The 15,512-nt window shown below is 44.7% G+C and overlaps 2 protein-coding genes across 4 annotated transcripts in view; one reads left to right on the forward strand and one right to left on the reverse strand.

Moving 5' to 3' along the window:
* eml3 (EMAP like 3) overlaps positions 1 to 4,387 on the reverse strand; it is a 37,342-nt gene extending 32,955 nt beyond the window's left edge. Inside the window, exons 1-2 of one of the 2 annotated variants that reach the window (XM_068713666.1) lie at positions 4,285 to 4,387; positions 3,933 to 4,058 (exon numbers count right to left, since the gene is read on the reverse strand). In XM_068713666.1, coding sequence (XP_068569767.1) covers positions 3,933 to 3,957 — 25 coding nt within the window. In that variant the 5' untranslated portion in view covers positions 3,958 to 4,058; positions 4,285 to 4,387. The remainder of the gene's footprint in view (positions 1 to 3,932; positions 4,059 to 4,284) is intronic. The other variant, XM_068713667.1, reaches the window with a different exon arrangement.
* Positions 704 to 8,901, forward strand: ecsit (ECSIT signaling integrator). Of its 2 annotated transcripts, XR_011103335.1 has the most exons (10): positions 704 to 776; positions 4,876 to 4,986; positions 5,365 to 5,540; positions 5,674 to 6,085; positions 6,154 to 6,377; positions 7,045 to 7,102; positions 7,363 to 7,511; positions 7,641 to 7,746; positions 7,863 to 8,268; positions 8,748 to 8,901. XR_011103335.1 is itself a non-coding variant. In XM_068713668.1 (9 exons), the coding sequence occupies exons 3-9, from the start codon at positions 5,400 to 5,402 to the stop codon at positions 8,153 to 8,155; spliced, it is 1,383 nt and encodes a 460-aa protein (XP_068569769.1). In that variant the 5' UTR covers positions 704 to 776; positions 4,876 to 4,986; positions 5,365 to 5,399; the 3' UTR covers positions 8,156 to 8,361. The 2 variants fall into 2 exon arrangements, 1 of the variants encoding a protein (XP_068569769.1); XM_068713668.1 differs by lacking the exon at positions 8,748 to 8,901 and having other exon boundaries at positions 7,863 to 8,361.
* Positions 8,902 to 15,512: the final 6,611 nt, after the last annotated feature.

The following is a 15,512-nucleotide window of genomic DNA, read 5'->3' on the forward strand; positions in this document are numbered from 1 at the left end:
TCGGAGTTCAGAGGAGAAACATTGAAACTACAACTTTTGATCCTACGCCCATAACAGCATCAAATCTCACATTCTATTAGACCTTCAACCTAAAGCTCTGGCTTCTATATTGTAGTTTCTACTAATTGAAAGTGAATGAATATTTAGTAATTATATCAGGACCGATGGTGGTTAAAAGATTTAACTCAGCGAAAGTGGAAAATAAAATCATATTATTTTAGTAAAAGGCATTTTTCTACTCTAAGCAACTTGACTCTCCGTCAAAGTGTTGCTCAAAGAGAGGAACCCACTGAGAAGGATCCACTACAGGACCAGAGCTCGGAGAGAAAGTGGGTTAGTATTTTTATTCGAGTTTAACAGTTGTGGTGTTTCAGAGGTCAAAGGTCAAGCTCTCAAGTAACAGCTGTTGGAGCGTCCCACCCGCCCCGAGTCAAAGTCTTATGTGTTAGATTGAACCGCTACAAAGTGGGCGGGATTAGAAGGCAGCGCCGCTGTGGCCCCACACGCCCCGCCCAGATTCAATGATGACTGGATGTCGTGATACTATTGGTTGGCGCTGGCTTACGCGTCATATTTGACTTTTACAGGAAGAGGGATTGGTTGGATGGATAGAAAATAGATGAATAAATATTCACCTGGACTTTAAGGAAAGGGTTTCTGTGAAACGCTAAACATCGATTCTTCCCTTTTCTAACTGCACTAAACCTTTCCATCACATGGAGCACGTGAAGCTTCTTAATGGAATCCTCCAGCAGAGAGAGAATCAACGACATGCGGTGAGCCTGTTAAATCACTAACCACTGTCTGAGGATAAAAGCATCTAAAAATAACTGTCAGAGAGCCAGAGGAGACGCGACGCACGCTCACAGCGCTGGCAGCGGGTCAACACGCTGTCGCACATCTGACTGTCGTATCTGGCAGAAGCAGAAACAAACATGATGCAAGACCACGCACGCTCCGCACGCAGATAACAGAAGAGCGAGCGCGTCTGTCGACTGCTGATGGGAGATAAATCTGTGCAGCGCCGTGATCTCACTGGGGTTTAGTTACTGATTTAATAACCAGAGCGTTTATCTTCGGGGGACTGAGCTGAAATCCACGATGAGTTGTTGTTTTTTTGATTTATTCGTTTGGTGGCAGCTCAAACGGAACGTCGTGCAAAAGAGACGAGGGCTGGGACTCGTTTTTTAACCGTCTGGTAGTAGAAATATTTTCAGTGAAAAATGGTTTAATATTGGCAGAACTTTCGTTTCGAATCAGTGTGAATCTAACCGAGAGAAGAGGCCGCATTACGACATACTGGGAAAACCGAGCCGCCATCTGCTGATGCAACTTCCTGTTGATCTCTGCACACTCCGTCCCAAACTCAGTAGAAAAATGAAATCATGAAAGGATACATCGTTTGTGTTTTCATTACTGCCAGTTACAACAAGGTGTCTTAAATCCACTTTCGCTTTTTTTGATGGACAGTGCCGTCCCACAATGCAATGCAACCGAGAGATACAGAGCAGCTACTCGCTCTCAAGCTGCAGTTGGGAAGTGAAACTATAGAAAACAATTCAACAAATAAATGAAAAACTAAAAATAACAACAACAAAAGTTGTTGTTTTTTCTGAGAGTGAACATCTTGATCACTCTCAGTGAAGTGTGACTGCCAGTGGCATTCTGGAGCTGCAGTCTGATTGACATCTGGCACATGCATTGCATCATTTCATCCAACCACAAACCACCATCCACTGGTTCCTCGCACCATGTACTGCGGAACATCATGTACTCAATTATGTATGCGAGGAATTAGTCGACCGTTTGGAGAGAATGTTATAGAAGATGCGAGTTAAGAGTTTTCTTTGAAATGTCCAAAAAGTAGAGTATAAATGTGGGTTTTTTGAGGGGGTTTTGCGAGCCGCGTCTGAATTCTTCCATCCCCAAACAACAATGTGTTGTCCTTCACATCACTCAGTCAGTACTGCACACGGTAAGACTTAGTACAGCACATGCATGCGTATCAGTATGCGACTGGGACACTGCTTCAGGGTCTGGTACCTGTAGTTCTTTTCTAGACAGGAACGAGGCGACTAAACATTGCAGCCATGTTTACCGTTTCGGCAACCGAAACCTTCAGAGCTGCCGAGGACGAACGCGTCTTTCGACCGCTCTGTAGCTTCTGAGTGAAGAAGAGTCGCAGTGAGCCGTCACTGTTGCTCTACGGTCAGGTCAGCCAATAAACTGCATTTACAAACACGGTGAATGCACAGCAGACGACGGGTGGAGTCCTCCCCCCCCCCGGTGCAATGTTCCACCTGTTCAAGTTCACGGTTAATTCAGATGAACTTTGCCTTCTGCCACCTGTCACGCTCTATCTATATATACTATATCTATGTCCAGGACAGAGACCTGAAGATGCTGACACACATTTCTCAGTCATCAAAATTGGTTAATAATAGTCGTATCTAAATGACTTTAAAATATGTAAGGACTATTAGTAACAGCTGCACCAGCATACAGAGCTGATATTAACTTCACGAAGCATCAACATGTAGCTGAAAATCATTTCCACTGCAGACATTCATTGGTGGTGGTTCACCGTACTGTAGGAGTGCTACACCTATGAGTCGTTCTGACCCGTGATAAGGTGACGGTGAGACACGGGAAGGAGCAGCTGTACAACAGGGCCGCATGTTACTGTATCACAGCTTTTCATTTCCTAAATCACCTTCGTTTACGAGGCGTCAGCGCGAGGTAACCACTATTAAAAAAGGTCTTCATCGAGCAGAGCGGCGGCCTCTTGCTCTCCAGCAGCGTCGCCCACAGGTATTTACCGTTCCCCTGGGCCCATTTACAAGACAAGCAAACGCAACATCGGCGCATGAGGTGGGACAGCAGGGCCCACAGATGTGCAACAAAAATCAGCATTGTTGCAACAAGTGTGAGAGCACCTTGGAAACAGACGGCATTGTGGGGGATCAGAGCAGGTGGAGCTTCTGAAACACCCTGAGGTCTGTGGCCTGCTGGCAAAGAGCCAACTTGACTTTGAGAGGAATGTGCTCACTTTTCATTTAAAATCTGAACTGCTTGTGCATGAAGAAGGAACGCCTGATACAATATCATATACAGTGCTAAATATGACATATGTCAGCTATTAGCAGTGCACAACTCAATTTAATAAAAACGTGCATTTTAACAAAGCTTCATAAAGTTAACCAACTCTTCTGACAAGTCGCGTTAGTCACCGCAAACAGAAAACTTTTTTAAGTTACAGTCAATTCTCACATTCATCGTGACCCCGCGTGCCAAAATAAAGACAGCTGTGTGAATAGAAGTCATGAACCATCACTCGCAAAAAAAACTTGAAAGGAGCGAGCAGCAGAACATGTAACTGCAGCAGCTGTTTACCAAATACTTCAGCTACACACCTACACACTTCACGTTACACAAGTGCTGCTGTCATTTTGCAACACAGCTTACATCGAGAAATGAAGTGCACGCGTCACTATTTGAAAGATGAATATTTTACATGGCGTTGCTTGACGGTATAATTATAGATGAATAAAAATAAAAAATAAAGACTTTAGAATGTCAACATTTTGGAGCAGCGCGCCTGTTTTTCCCACTAGAATATATCAAGGAATGCGGCAGGAAGCCCTGTGAGAGAGCTGTACAACTTTATTTATTAAATTAAAAGATTATTCAAGACAAATGCAGCCTGAGAATGTTACTGTAAAATGCTGCGAGCCTCGTCTCCCGACGTGCGTACGTTTTGCTGAACAGCAAAACAACAATTATGGCCAATTTGGTATTATTTTGGCAAAGTGTTGCCTCCATAACCATGTGAGCGATATATCCGAACTCTGTCAGTCAAGTTTCCACAACTGTTGTCAGTAAAAACCGCTAAACAGAAACACACGAGACGCTTTTTTCTTTGCTTCACTCACCCAAGCTGTTTGTAGAGGAATCCATAATACGAAGTGTGACTTGTGTGAAGTTTATTCAGCGGTAAAGCCTGGACTGAGGTGGGTTTTCCATGCTGAGAGGAGTGTCAGAAGTCACACTCCGGGGACCTGTGTCAAAGTGTCAGCTTTAGCAACAAGAACACCGGAAACGTGGGCAGTTTTCCTACAAATAAAGCGCTATTGTTTATTTAACAATACAAACAATTATAAAAACACATTCATAAATCCCGTCAATATTACGTAAGAGTATTCAATCACGTGGATAAAAGCAAATAAGATAACGAATTAAAACTACAAACTGAGATATCGAACGTGTCCACCGGAAGTTACTTACCTCATTATAGCTAGCTTAATGCGAGTCGCGCGAAGGCACCGATGAAGAGATGCGTTATGAATGTCAGCAGTGTCATCTATGAACTATTTCTAATAGTGATTGTCTCCGCTCACAGTAGATGTAGAGTACCAGAGGAACACAGGATACAACTTGCAACACAACATTTTCAGGCTCCACATCAGCGCCTGTCAAATGAAAGCTGGGAGGCTGTATTTGTTTTGTAGCCATTTGTCGCCACCTCTCGGTGGGGTTGTGTAGTGCAAAACCGTGCAACGCATTAGTTACGACCCAAAATACGGTAATAAATATGCATTCTACGTTTTATTTAACGTTAGCTTTCACTTGTAACGCCTTTGTTTACATACATTTTGTTCTAACAGCCTAGCGCACATTTGCCTGATATCTAAATATAATTTACCAAAACAGGCGCCCAAATACCTTTATGACTGTCCATCTTAGAGGAATGTATGACAAAATTCAAATACCCCAAAACGTGTGTCTACTGTACAAAACCATACAGTCGATGTACAGAACAGGGGTGGCGGAACAATTATTTGCGCTAACGTGTCTGTTGTTTTTTTGGGGGGGAAGTGAATGTGTGTAGGACCAGGAAGTTCAGCCGGCTTTACATCATGGAGGCGTCCACGGGAGGTTGACTTCTGAAGGAGACTTCATTTCTTCGTACGTTCGTCAGCTTAAATGGTGAGTATTGAGCAAGAGATGAAGAGCTGGCCTCAATGTGTTCGTGTAAGACCGACACCAGTCGTGAGTTATAGAATAACAGGATGACACTAATCACCCCCTCTTGTGTGCAAAAGTTATTACTAATATGTGTCCGCTTAATGTTTACTTGGCAAATATGTATACGCGATAGAAGCTGACTGAAGAACGTTTATGAATAAAGCAGAGTCACTAAACACAAGTGCATTAAGAATAATGTATTATGAAACATTAAACTGTCTTCAGTCAGAATCACAACAAAGCCCATGGTTGTGGCTGTTGTCACTGTTGTAGTAAAATAGAATGAGAGCAGATTAGTGAACGTTCATCTATCTGAATGCTGGCCGTGTCCCTCTGCAGTTCTGTTCCCTGGACGTCGGTGTGATGGCTCCACCATGAAGTGCGCCCGCTGCCTGCTCCAGCTGCAGTGTCTGAGACTGGTGGGCCAGTCGGCCAGGTCTGCTGCTCAGCGTGGCGCTCTGCTCCAGTCAGCGTCCTCCAGTCAGCCCAACGCGCTGCTCAGCACCCCGCACCAGGTACACTTTAATCTCCAAGAATATTGGTCATTTAACGATGTTCGCATTATGATCAAAGCGTGATCTGGATCAACCCACCGAGCAGCACTGATCACAATAAAATCCTTTTTTTCTTCTTGCCAACCAATTGTAGGCGTTGAGAGGTTTCCATGGCAGCCCAGCGCATGCCAAAGGTCGACCTGTACCCGCGGAGTTCATCGACGACGACGACGATGAGAAGAAGAGGGACAAGTCCTTGGTCGCCCACGATGACCTGTTTGAGCGGGTGGCCAAAGAGGTCAAAACCAAGGCCACGTTCAACAAAGTGGTGGACGTCTTCATCAAGAGGGACGTGAGGAGGCGCGGTCACGTGGAGTTCATCTACGCCGCTCTGAAGAAGATGCCGGAGTTTGGCGTGGAGAGAGACCTGGTGGTTTACAACAGGCTGCTGGATGTTTTCCCCAAAGAGGTGTTCGTGCCCAGGAACTACATCCAGCAGATGTTCAACCACTACCCCCGGCAGCAGGAGTGTGGAGTGCAGGTCCTGGAGCAGATGGAGAACTACGGTGGGTGTCTGTAAACAGGCTGACATCAATACAGCAGCATCCGTCGGTCTAAATGATTGTGTTTTCAGGTATCATGCCCAACGTGGAGACCAAAGTCCTGCTGGTCCAGATCTTTGGAGAGAAGGGCCACCCCACGAGGAAGTACCAGCGCATCATGTACTGGTTCCCCAAATTCAAGCACGTAAACCCCTTCCCCGTACCCCAGCAGCTGCCCGAAGACCCAGTGGACCTGGCTCGCTTCAGCCTGACCCGCATCGCTAACGACCGGGACGCTAAAGTCACCGTCCACCAGGTACAGCTGTACGCTTTGGATTGGTGAAATAAGCAGTTTACAGCTACCCTTAAAACCACCAATGTGTGCTTACAGGTTAAACCAACGATATACGGTGTTGGTGGACGCATTGAAACTCGATCAGGCTAAGCTAAGCTAAGCTAACTACATCTTAGGCTACTGAAATACACACACACAGGAGGTTGATATCCATCCTTTCATCTCACTCAAAATGTTGAAACGCTCCTTTTTAAATTCACAAATAACAGAGAGAGCTACGTGTTAGCCTGTGTGCTAGCCTGTGCTAAACCAGCTCCTGTAGCTGAATGCGGTCTCTCATCGAGGATTTTAACTAAAGGTCCATTTACTAGCTTTCTCCAGAGCTTTTAACCATACCTCACTGTTCAGAATTGCACGGAAAGATTATAAGATTGTTTTATTTCTTTGCTTTTTTTGGTTAAACTCCCAAGTAGTTAATGTGCAATATTGCATCTATTTTTTTTTTAAAACATATCATCCCTTTCTCAAACCTCCCACATAATGTTGAGTAAAGTTGTGTTCAAACACAACAAGCAGAAATCAGAAAATAACCAGCTGCTCTACTTAGTTGTAAACACTTTTTCTTTCTTTCTTTTTTTTTTACTTTGTCACCAATAACAGAATCTGTTTTTTCTGCTCTTCCCTTTAGCTGCCCTGTACAGACGTTACGGAGAGCGGAGAGCAGATCACACAGCCACATATAGTAGGTACGGAAACTGTCACCTTACATGTGTTTAGTAAGTGGATATACGAAGAAGTCTGGGATTAACATTTCATCTACTTGCTCTGTGACGTTACAGAAATATGTCAGATATTGTCTTCTTTGAGTAATAGGAGGGAAGCGACGGTAACGAACCAGGAAACTGGACTATTTAAGAAATGTTGTGTTCGTACAATGGTGGGCTCAGACCTATAAATACATATCCAGACTTGTCTTTGTTTTCTTTCCTTCCTGTGTTGACTCCAGGTATCCAGAGCCCCAGCCAGGTGGAGCTGCTGGCAAAACACAACCCGAGCAGGCCGGTGTTTGTCGAGGGCCCCTTCCCTCTGTGGCTGAGGAAGAAGTGTGTGCACTACTACGTCCTCAGGGCTGACCCCACCCCGCCCGACGAGAAGGTAGGAAACCCCCCCCCCCACACACCCGAAAACAGATAGTTTAATATTGGGTGTCATTTAGGAATCCTGTGCTCCTGATCTTACTGAAGCTGTGTCCCCCCCCCCCCCCCCCCCCCCCCCCCCCCACAGGTCGAGGAGCCCTTTGATCCAGAGAGGTGTTTGGACTATCCTCTGCAACTTGAACTGGATTTGGACCGTGACCTCGGGGACGAGGAGAGCTTTGACGTGGAAGACTGTAAGACTCCGAAGCAGTCAAGTAGATTTCCGTGATTATTCCCGGTGCGAATGAAAGCACGGGAAACCTCCCACTGAGTGTGTAATGCAGCCGTTGTGTGTGTGTCTTGTGTCCAGTGGACGAGGGTCCGGTCTTCGCCATGTGTATGACCGGCCGGGGAGATCAGGCCGTCCTCAACCAGTGGATCTCCGGCCTCCAGGAGAACAATCCCATCCTGGGTCAGGTCCCCACTCTGTTCCGCCTGGAAGCCGGGCCCCGGGAGCTGCAGGGGGCGGCTGACACAGAGTCGGCCCACTACCACCACCACCACGGCCCAGAACCTGAGACCCAGAAAGAGGAGAGACAGCCTCAAGAAGAAGAGGTAACAGTGGAGGAAGAGCCGAGGACAAGCCAGAGGATGAAACGGTGAAGACTGAAACATCCTCACATACTGTGCTATGATGGGTAGGGGCTGGACTAGTGTGAGCTACTGGTTCACTGAACTAAGCAGAACCTGAGGAGGAGTCTATGTCTCTAATTATGGTAAGCTTCTGTAATCAAATAAATTACATTTTAAAAAAACTGTGCTTCCTCATTTTAGTCTCTGGCAAAAGTTGCTGAGTCAACATAACATAACTACTTCTGTTGGACGATATATTGTTCCAGAAATGATCGTGATAATGATGTTATTGTCATTTTATGCATCTAATATATTGATAGTGTAATAGCATAATAATGCAACGACAAACAGCAATGAAGAGAGTCATTAAATAGTGTGTATGAAACAACACATGGTTTAGTATACTCTTGTATGAATTACTTTCTTGACAAATGAAGTATTGTGCAATTTCTCATTTAATGTAATTATTTACTTATAGTATGTGCTTGTAGTCGTCAATTTAGACAACTTAATTGTGTATCACGACATCTGGATTCAGGATTTCATCACGATATGATTCATCCAACGATAAATGATCAAACTTGAGGCATCGGCTCGCTAACAAACCACCATTTTCTGACAGAACCGTGGCCTCAGACTTGGAGTTGTTGGCGTTCTCACCTCATACTCGGCTGCAAACCGACCCAGTGTGCACCGGAAGCCAACAGAACCGCATCAACATAGATGTAAATAACCAACCCCAGCACTGAACCAGAAGTAGCTCGACACACTATAGTGTCACTAAAGAGAAAGTGAAGCGCCGCGTCAGGTAGGCCGAACCAGACCCAAACCTGAACATCAGTTCTAAATACTGGTGTGAAACCGGGTCAAGACGGGTCCGGTTTGGGTCTAGTATCTACACTCTGGACTAGATGGCTTATAGAACGGACCCAATAATAGCAGAAAGAATGGTAAATACACGGATCGGCCCTTTTTGTTACCTTCTCTAGTGTGTCTTCATGAAGTTCATTAAGGTTCAGTATGTAGATGCCCTCCTCTGCCCCAAGAAGCAGGTACTGATCTAAGAAGGGAAAGTGTCTGTTAAAGGGAAAATGTTGTTTCCTGCATCACAACACAAAGGGAGCGCAGTATAAATGTGGAGCATTGATATTGTTTCTTGCACAGTTGATGAGGTATCTAGCAAAGTTGACTTCATCATTACTAGAGACTATGGCTGTGAAGAGACGTCGTTGTCCTACCTCTCGTCTTGGGTAAAACCCAAGTGACGGCACAGTGGATTTGAAGAGGACAACCGTTGAAGACCTTGGAGAAACAGGCTCCCATCTACAGAAGCAGCACAGCAACTGAGTCACCACTGGTCTGACACGGTTAAAGTGACGCTTCAGTTTGGAAATAACATCCATTCCAACAAAAGCAGCGTGTATGATTATTACAATTATAACATTATGTAATGTGTTCAAAGTGGCACTAGGCTACTTTACACATTGGCGACTCCAAACACCAGCAAAGACATGAAGCACTCTGAAGAGCTAATGGGGTCAACATGCTCTCCAACCATGTGAGCCAATTGCACGCTGCAAGCTACAAAGTGTGAACCATGTTGTAATGTTGACAGGTGTGGCTGTAGTAGCAGATCCAACTCAACTTTTGACATTGATTCTATCGCACTCCTAAAGTTTCTTAATGAAACTCACTGCGTCAACAATATGCACTCTTTGTTCATTAAAAAGGCGTAGCTGGAGTGATGCCATCGTCAATATATCAGTTGGTTTGTCACTCAACACTTGTGTTCTACACCATTTTTTTTTACTCTGTTAGAGTCTATAATTCCTAGAACTGCCATCAAGGGATCCAAGTCTATGGGTCTATGCAACATTTTTGATAAGGTCCTAAAGATATTGCTCCAATAGTTTGATATCCTCGGGTAACTCCGGAACATATGACCCAGTGTTGCCGGTGGCAGCCCATAACGTTCACATGAGGGATCTATATCTGTGAATGTTCTACTGAGCTTTTGTTTGGACCGATGTAAACGGTGTATTGTCTTAAACTGCAGAAGGCCATGTCTTGCACACACTGAGGTGGTATGAATCTGTTCTAATGCTGTTTCCCACTGCTCCTCTGAAATCTCTGTACCCGGGTCGTCCTTCCAAGCGGATTTCAAGTGTTCCATAGTTCCTTTCCTTATTTTAAACCATGGATTCTTTACAAACTCAGTTTATATGCTGATGACACTGCTGTTTTCAAATTTATAAAATTCAAAGCTTCATCAAATGTTTTTTTCTTGTTACTTGTTTTTGCAGCTGATACATGTGATTTATTCACTTACTGTACATCATTTAATCTCAAATCAGCATTTTGTGTTTCTCAACTCATCATTTTCGATTCATTGTATATAATAAAATGTTATGTTTTTACAACAACCTTTCCTTGCTTAAAAGATATACAGGAAAATATGTTGGTGTTTCCCGTGTCTAATTTAGCAGTCATGAAACATGATTGACACATTGTTTGGATTGGAGGACAGTAGAGTATGGAGGACAGTAGTATGTGGAAGACAGTGATGTATGGAGGACAGTAGTATTTGGAGGACAGTAGTGTATGGAGGACAGTAGTATGTGGAAGACAGTGATGTATGGAGGACGGTAGTATGTGGAGGACAGTAGTGTATGGAGGACAGTGATGTATGGAAGACAGTAGTGTATAAAGGACAGTAGTATTTGGAGGACAGTAGTATGTGGAGGACAGTAGTATGTGGAGGACAGTAGTATGTGGAAGACAGTAGTGTATGGAGGACAGTAGTGTATGGAGGACAGTGATATATGGAAGACAGTAGCGTATAAAGGACAGTAGTATGTGGAGGACAGTTGTGTATGGAGGACAGTAGTATGTGGAAGACAGTAGTGTATGGAGGACAGTAGTATGTGGAAGACAGTAGTGTATGGAGGACAGTAGTGTATAAAGGACAGTAGTATGTGGAGGACAGTAGTGTATGGAGGACAGCAGTTTATAAAGGACAGTAGTATGTGGAGGACAGTAGTGTATGGAGGACAGTAGTATGTGGAAGACAGTAGTGTATGGAGGACAGTAGTGTATGGAGGACAGTGATGTATGGAGGACAATAGTGTGTGGAGGACATTTGTAAACCTTTGTACATACATTGCTTTGTAAGTATCACACATGCAATGATAAGACATCTTGCTGAATAAACTGTACATTGTATACATTTCTAAGCAGAATCCCTCTTTCCTTCATTAGGGTGAATGGCATGAATGAACTAGTAAACACCAGCTTCTGTACTCTATGCATCCATAAATGTTGTCAATCTTACGCAGATTTAAACTTTGCCTACATTGTGCAAAGAACAAAGAAAGAGTGAAACTCCGAACATCCACATAAACACTTCTCTCTGTACGAGCACGGAAGTCCTTCCGCGCCGCCACTCTCTTCAAAGCCTTTTCACCAACTTAATGCCGGTCGTCTTAATCCGCGAGCAGATGACTGCCGTCGCCTTCCGCAAGCAGAGGGACGTAGTGCGGTTCCTGCTTGGCTGCTTGTCGGAAACCCGTCTATAGAGGTCGTCCTTCGTCACAGCCAATACATACTGTCCTTAGGACCTCTTCCGGGACAGTCTGGGTCTGAATGGTGGCGTACACCGCAGCTTTCACGGATCTCACTTCTTTCTCCCAGACACCTCTGAGGTGTCGTGCACTCGGGGGGGGGGGGTTGAACTGAAACTTCATCTGATATATATATATATATATATATATATATATATATATATATATATATATATAATAGAACATGTTTATTTATTGAGATGCCCTATGGACCTTGTTTGTTGGGAAACCAGTAGGGAGGTAAAGATCACGAGAAGTAAACATGAAGTGTAATCAGGAATAATGGTGTTAAATTAAGCTATGATGAGTTTTCACTGTTAATTTACCATCTCCATTAAATGTTGATGCCTCCATGACCAAGTTAAGCAAATGAGACTGAGGACAACTATGTAGAAGAAAAAGCATATATTTTGCACACATATTACTGGGTGCATTCCATATTTCAAAAACACAAATATTGACAATTTCTCCAATTTATTTTTATTTTACATTTTTTGTGGCTCAAGGGGGGCGGTGCCCTAGTGCCCTCTATTGACCAGCCGCCACTGGTTTTGAATGCCTCCTCGAGTTCTCTCTCTCCTCCTTCCTGCCCTGATCAGAGCGAAGCTCCGCTGGTTTGCCTCTTCATGGAGTGAAGCGGCGGAGAGCCATCAAAAAGGAGTCAGCGTCTAGGCTAGACAAAACATCTAGCTGTACGGTGTTGTCAGGCACTTGACAGTGCTGTGGAGTAAAATGGGGGCTTCAGCAGCCTCAGTCTGGACTGGGAGAGGTCTGCCGTCCCGGGCACAACTGGAGCGGCTCTCCACCTCTGGCAGTCCGGGCAGCTTCACGGCTTCACGGCCATGCAGAATCCAGCATTTGCGGCGCAGCTCTGCAAAGAGGCGCTCTGATCCTGGAGCGTGGAGGCCCTTGTCCAAGTCCTGAATGACGAGCTGGGTCACTTCATGCCGAGAGCCCTCTCTGAAGCATCAGCAAAGACGTGCAGGTCTCTCTGGAGGTTTGAAGTGTCCGTCTCAGGGCCCACAGAGCAGCAAGGCAGTGAAATCTGAGACAGATGAGCTGAAACTCCTCCTCCCACATCAGCCATGGCTTCAGCACATCACCAAGCAGTGACGGGTCGTCCCAATCTCTTTGCTTTCCCCATAAGTGCTGCACAAGGATCTTAGTCCGCATCGTGAAGGGGACAATAAAGCCCAGTAGGTCGTAAAGGCGTGCCAAGACCCGGTATATATTCCTCATGGTGGGTTTGGGTCTATCCAGCATCCGATATTTATACCTCAAGATGTCTGAATTGTAGAGCCAGCAGAGCCACAGGGCGAGCTCTGGTGGGTCTTTGCCTGACTCGTTGAGCCACAACTCACTGTTTTCGGATCTGGCTTCTCTGGGCCTCAGGAGTGTTACTGGGCGTAGCTCAAATCCACCTGTAGCTAGCAATGATGTCAGTTTGTCTTCCAGGTGACGGGCTTCTTCAACAGAGGGGAGACTCTGCAGGAGGTTGTCCACGTAAAATGACCGATCTTTGCAAACACAGACATCCTCACCTAGCTAACACCTGGATGTAATGCGTCTGGGCTTGATCCGTGAAACGACACAAAGCTACTATAAGTTCTGTTACATGTTAATGAAAGGAACAATTTAAATGAAATGCCTCACATGCTAATGATCATGAATTCTTGATGTCACAGATACCGTCACCACGTTTCATCATGAGTCAGTCAGAACAGTAAAAAAAGACATCTCTAATTATTATTTAGACTGGTGAAAATAAAACATTTGAATCAATCCAATCATAGTTCAGCAACTGTAAGATGCAGCAGATGCCAAACAATGTCAAAAGAGCGTACATGGGGCTGAAGTTTCACCCTTCCAAATCCAAAAACACAGAAGATAAAAGTGTAACAGAAGAGAATGTTAATCAAGGGAGACACAACTTTTGATCTTGTCGTACCTTCAGGCTCCAGTGACCGGCAAAACTTTTTACAGAATGGATTTTGGATTGCATCCCAGCACTCACAAGATAGTCTGGAGGGACGCCCAGGAGTTCCCATATGCACCGCATCTGTAGACAAAACACAGCATCACACCACGATAAGAACAGGACTCATTCATCTCCCTCAGTCAAAGTAATATCTATAAGTTGGAATAATGTATTGCGTCTTTCACGTTACAGATTACATAACATCTGCCCCAGAGATGCCGCCAAATCAGACAGCAGGCCGAATGCTGCGTCATGCAATCGCATTACCTAATTTAAATTGATGTCAAAATATGTTATTGGGTAGGTGATTATGGTAAACAATCTCCGAAAGTTATCTTCTCTGCACAAAGATTTGCTAAAATGTTAAAAATGGCAAAAAAAATGTTGAGGCTGCACTGCTGAGGATTCATTTGTGTGACCATTTGCTAGAGGAACATACGTTTGTCACAGTCAGCCATGATTTTTGTTTGCTTGGAGGTCGGAAGTTAGAAATTTCAACCGGGAAAATGTCAAACTCAGAGATATTTGAAGTGTTTTTAGAGGCCCACTCTGAAGCTCTGCCTGGATATCAAACCTCAATACTTTTTGGTACAAACCAAAATGTGAGCAGTATCACATCTCATCAGAAGAGAGGAAAAAGGAAGCAGTCAGTAGCCGTTTCCATCAAAATGAACCACAAATTTGAACTGAATACGCGGCTCCATTTCTCTTGTCGGTGAAACCATTATACCTTTGCAAAAGAAACGGGCGCAACGTAATTAAAAAACAAAATCTACATCTGATAGCTGTCATCCAGCTCAACCTGTGGGAGTGTTTGCTGCTTGGTTTCCCTTAACCATGACGTCACCTGATAGTAGGTGCCACCTACAGCTGTGGTGGGTCCAAGTGTGTAGAGAAGAGAGACAGAGCCCACCTCTACAAACACTGTCTATTGTGTGTGTTATACTATGTGACACAATGCTCCTTAAAGCCCTCACTGAGGCTTTAGAGTAAAAAGCTGAAATGAAATGATGGCTGATGTGGATCCAGAGCATTCATTTCTCCTTTTGTTAAGTGTTGAACTCATTTGCTAAAAAGATAAGCGCAGATAGCATGAACGTGTAAAAGAAAAGAAACTGGTTTATTAGCAACTACACAAGTTGGTGTTGCAACTGTCCAAGAAACTTCACAGATGTGTAGTTGAGATCAAATGAAGGTGGAGTTTGAAGATGGGTGCAGTCTGAGCAAGGCACCGGAAGTAGGCGGGGTAGGAAGTGGGGTAGGGTCATTGCCCAATTGTTTCATTTTATTTCCTCAACAATCGCAATCTCTCAATACCTCATAATGACATAGAAAGGACTTGAGAAATGTTTGACAGTATATTAAAGAGAAAAGTATTCAGACCCGTCACTCAGTTAGTAGTTGAAGCACCATGGTATGACGCGAGGAGCTATGAATACCTGGAGTTTGGGATGTTCTGCCATTCTCTGCAGGTCCTCGCTCGCTCCGTCAGGTTGGATGGGATGGTCGGCCATTTTAAGGTCTCTCCAGAGATGTTGGTGGCCTGGCCACTCTAGGACATTCAGACTTGTCCCTAAGCCACTCCTGTGTTGTCTTGGTTGTGAGCTTTGGGTCATCGTCCTGTTGGAAGGTGAACCTTTGGTCCAGGTTTCGGGACCAGATTTTCAGAGGAGATCTCTGCTTCGCTCTGTTCAGCTTTCCCTCGACCCTGACCAGGCCCCCAGTCCCTGCAGCTGAAAAACACCCCACCAGAACAACCATTGGCATGGTACTGCCCAGATGAGGACAG

This window comes from Cebidichthys violaceus, unplaced genomic scaffold (assembly GCF_023349555.1).
Source record: "Cebidichthys violaceus isolate CVI_PGR_0920_01 unplaced genomic scaffold, fCebVio1.0.p SCAF_19, whole genome shotgun sequence".
NCBI classification, from domain to species: domain Eukaryota; kingdom Metazoa; phylum Chordata; class Actinopteri; order Perciformes; family Stichaeidae; genus Cebidichthys; species Cebidichthys violaceus.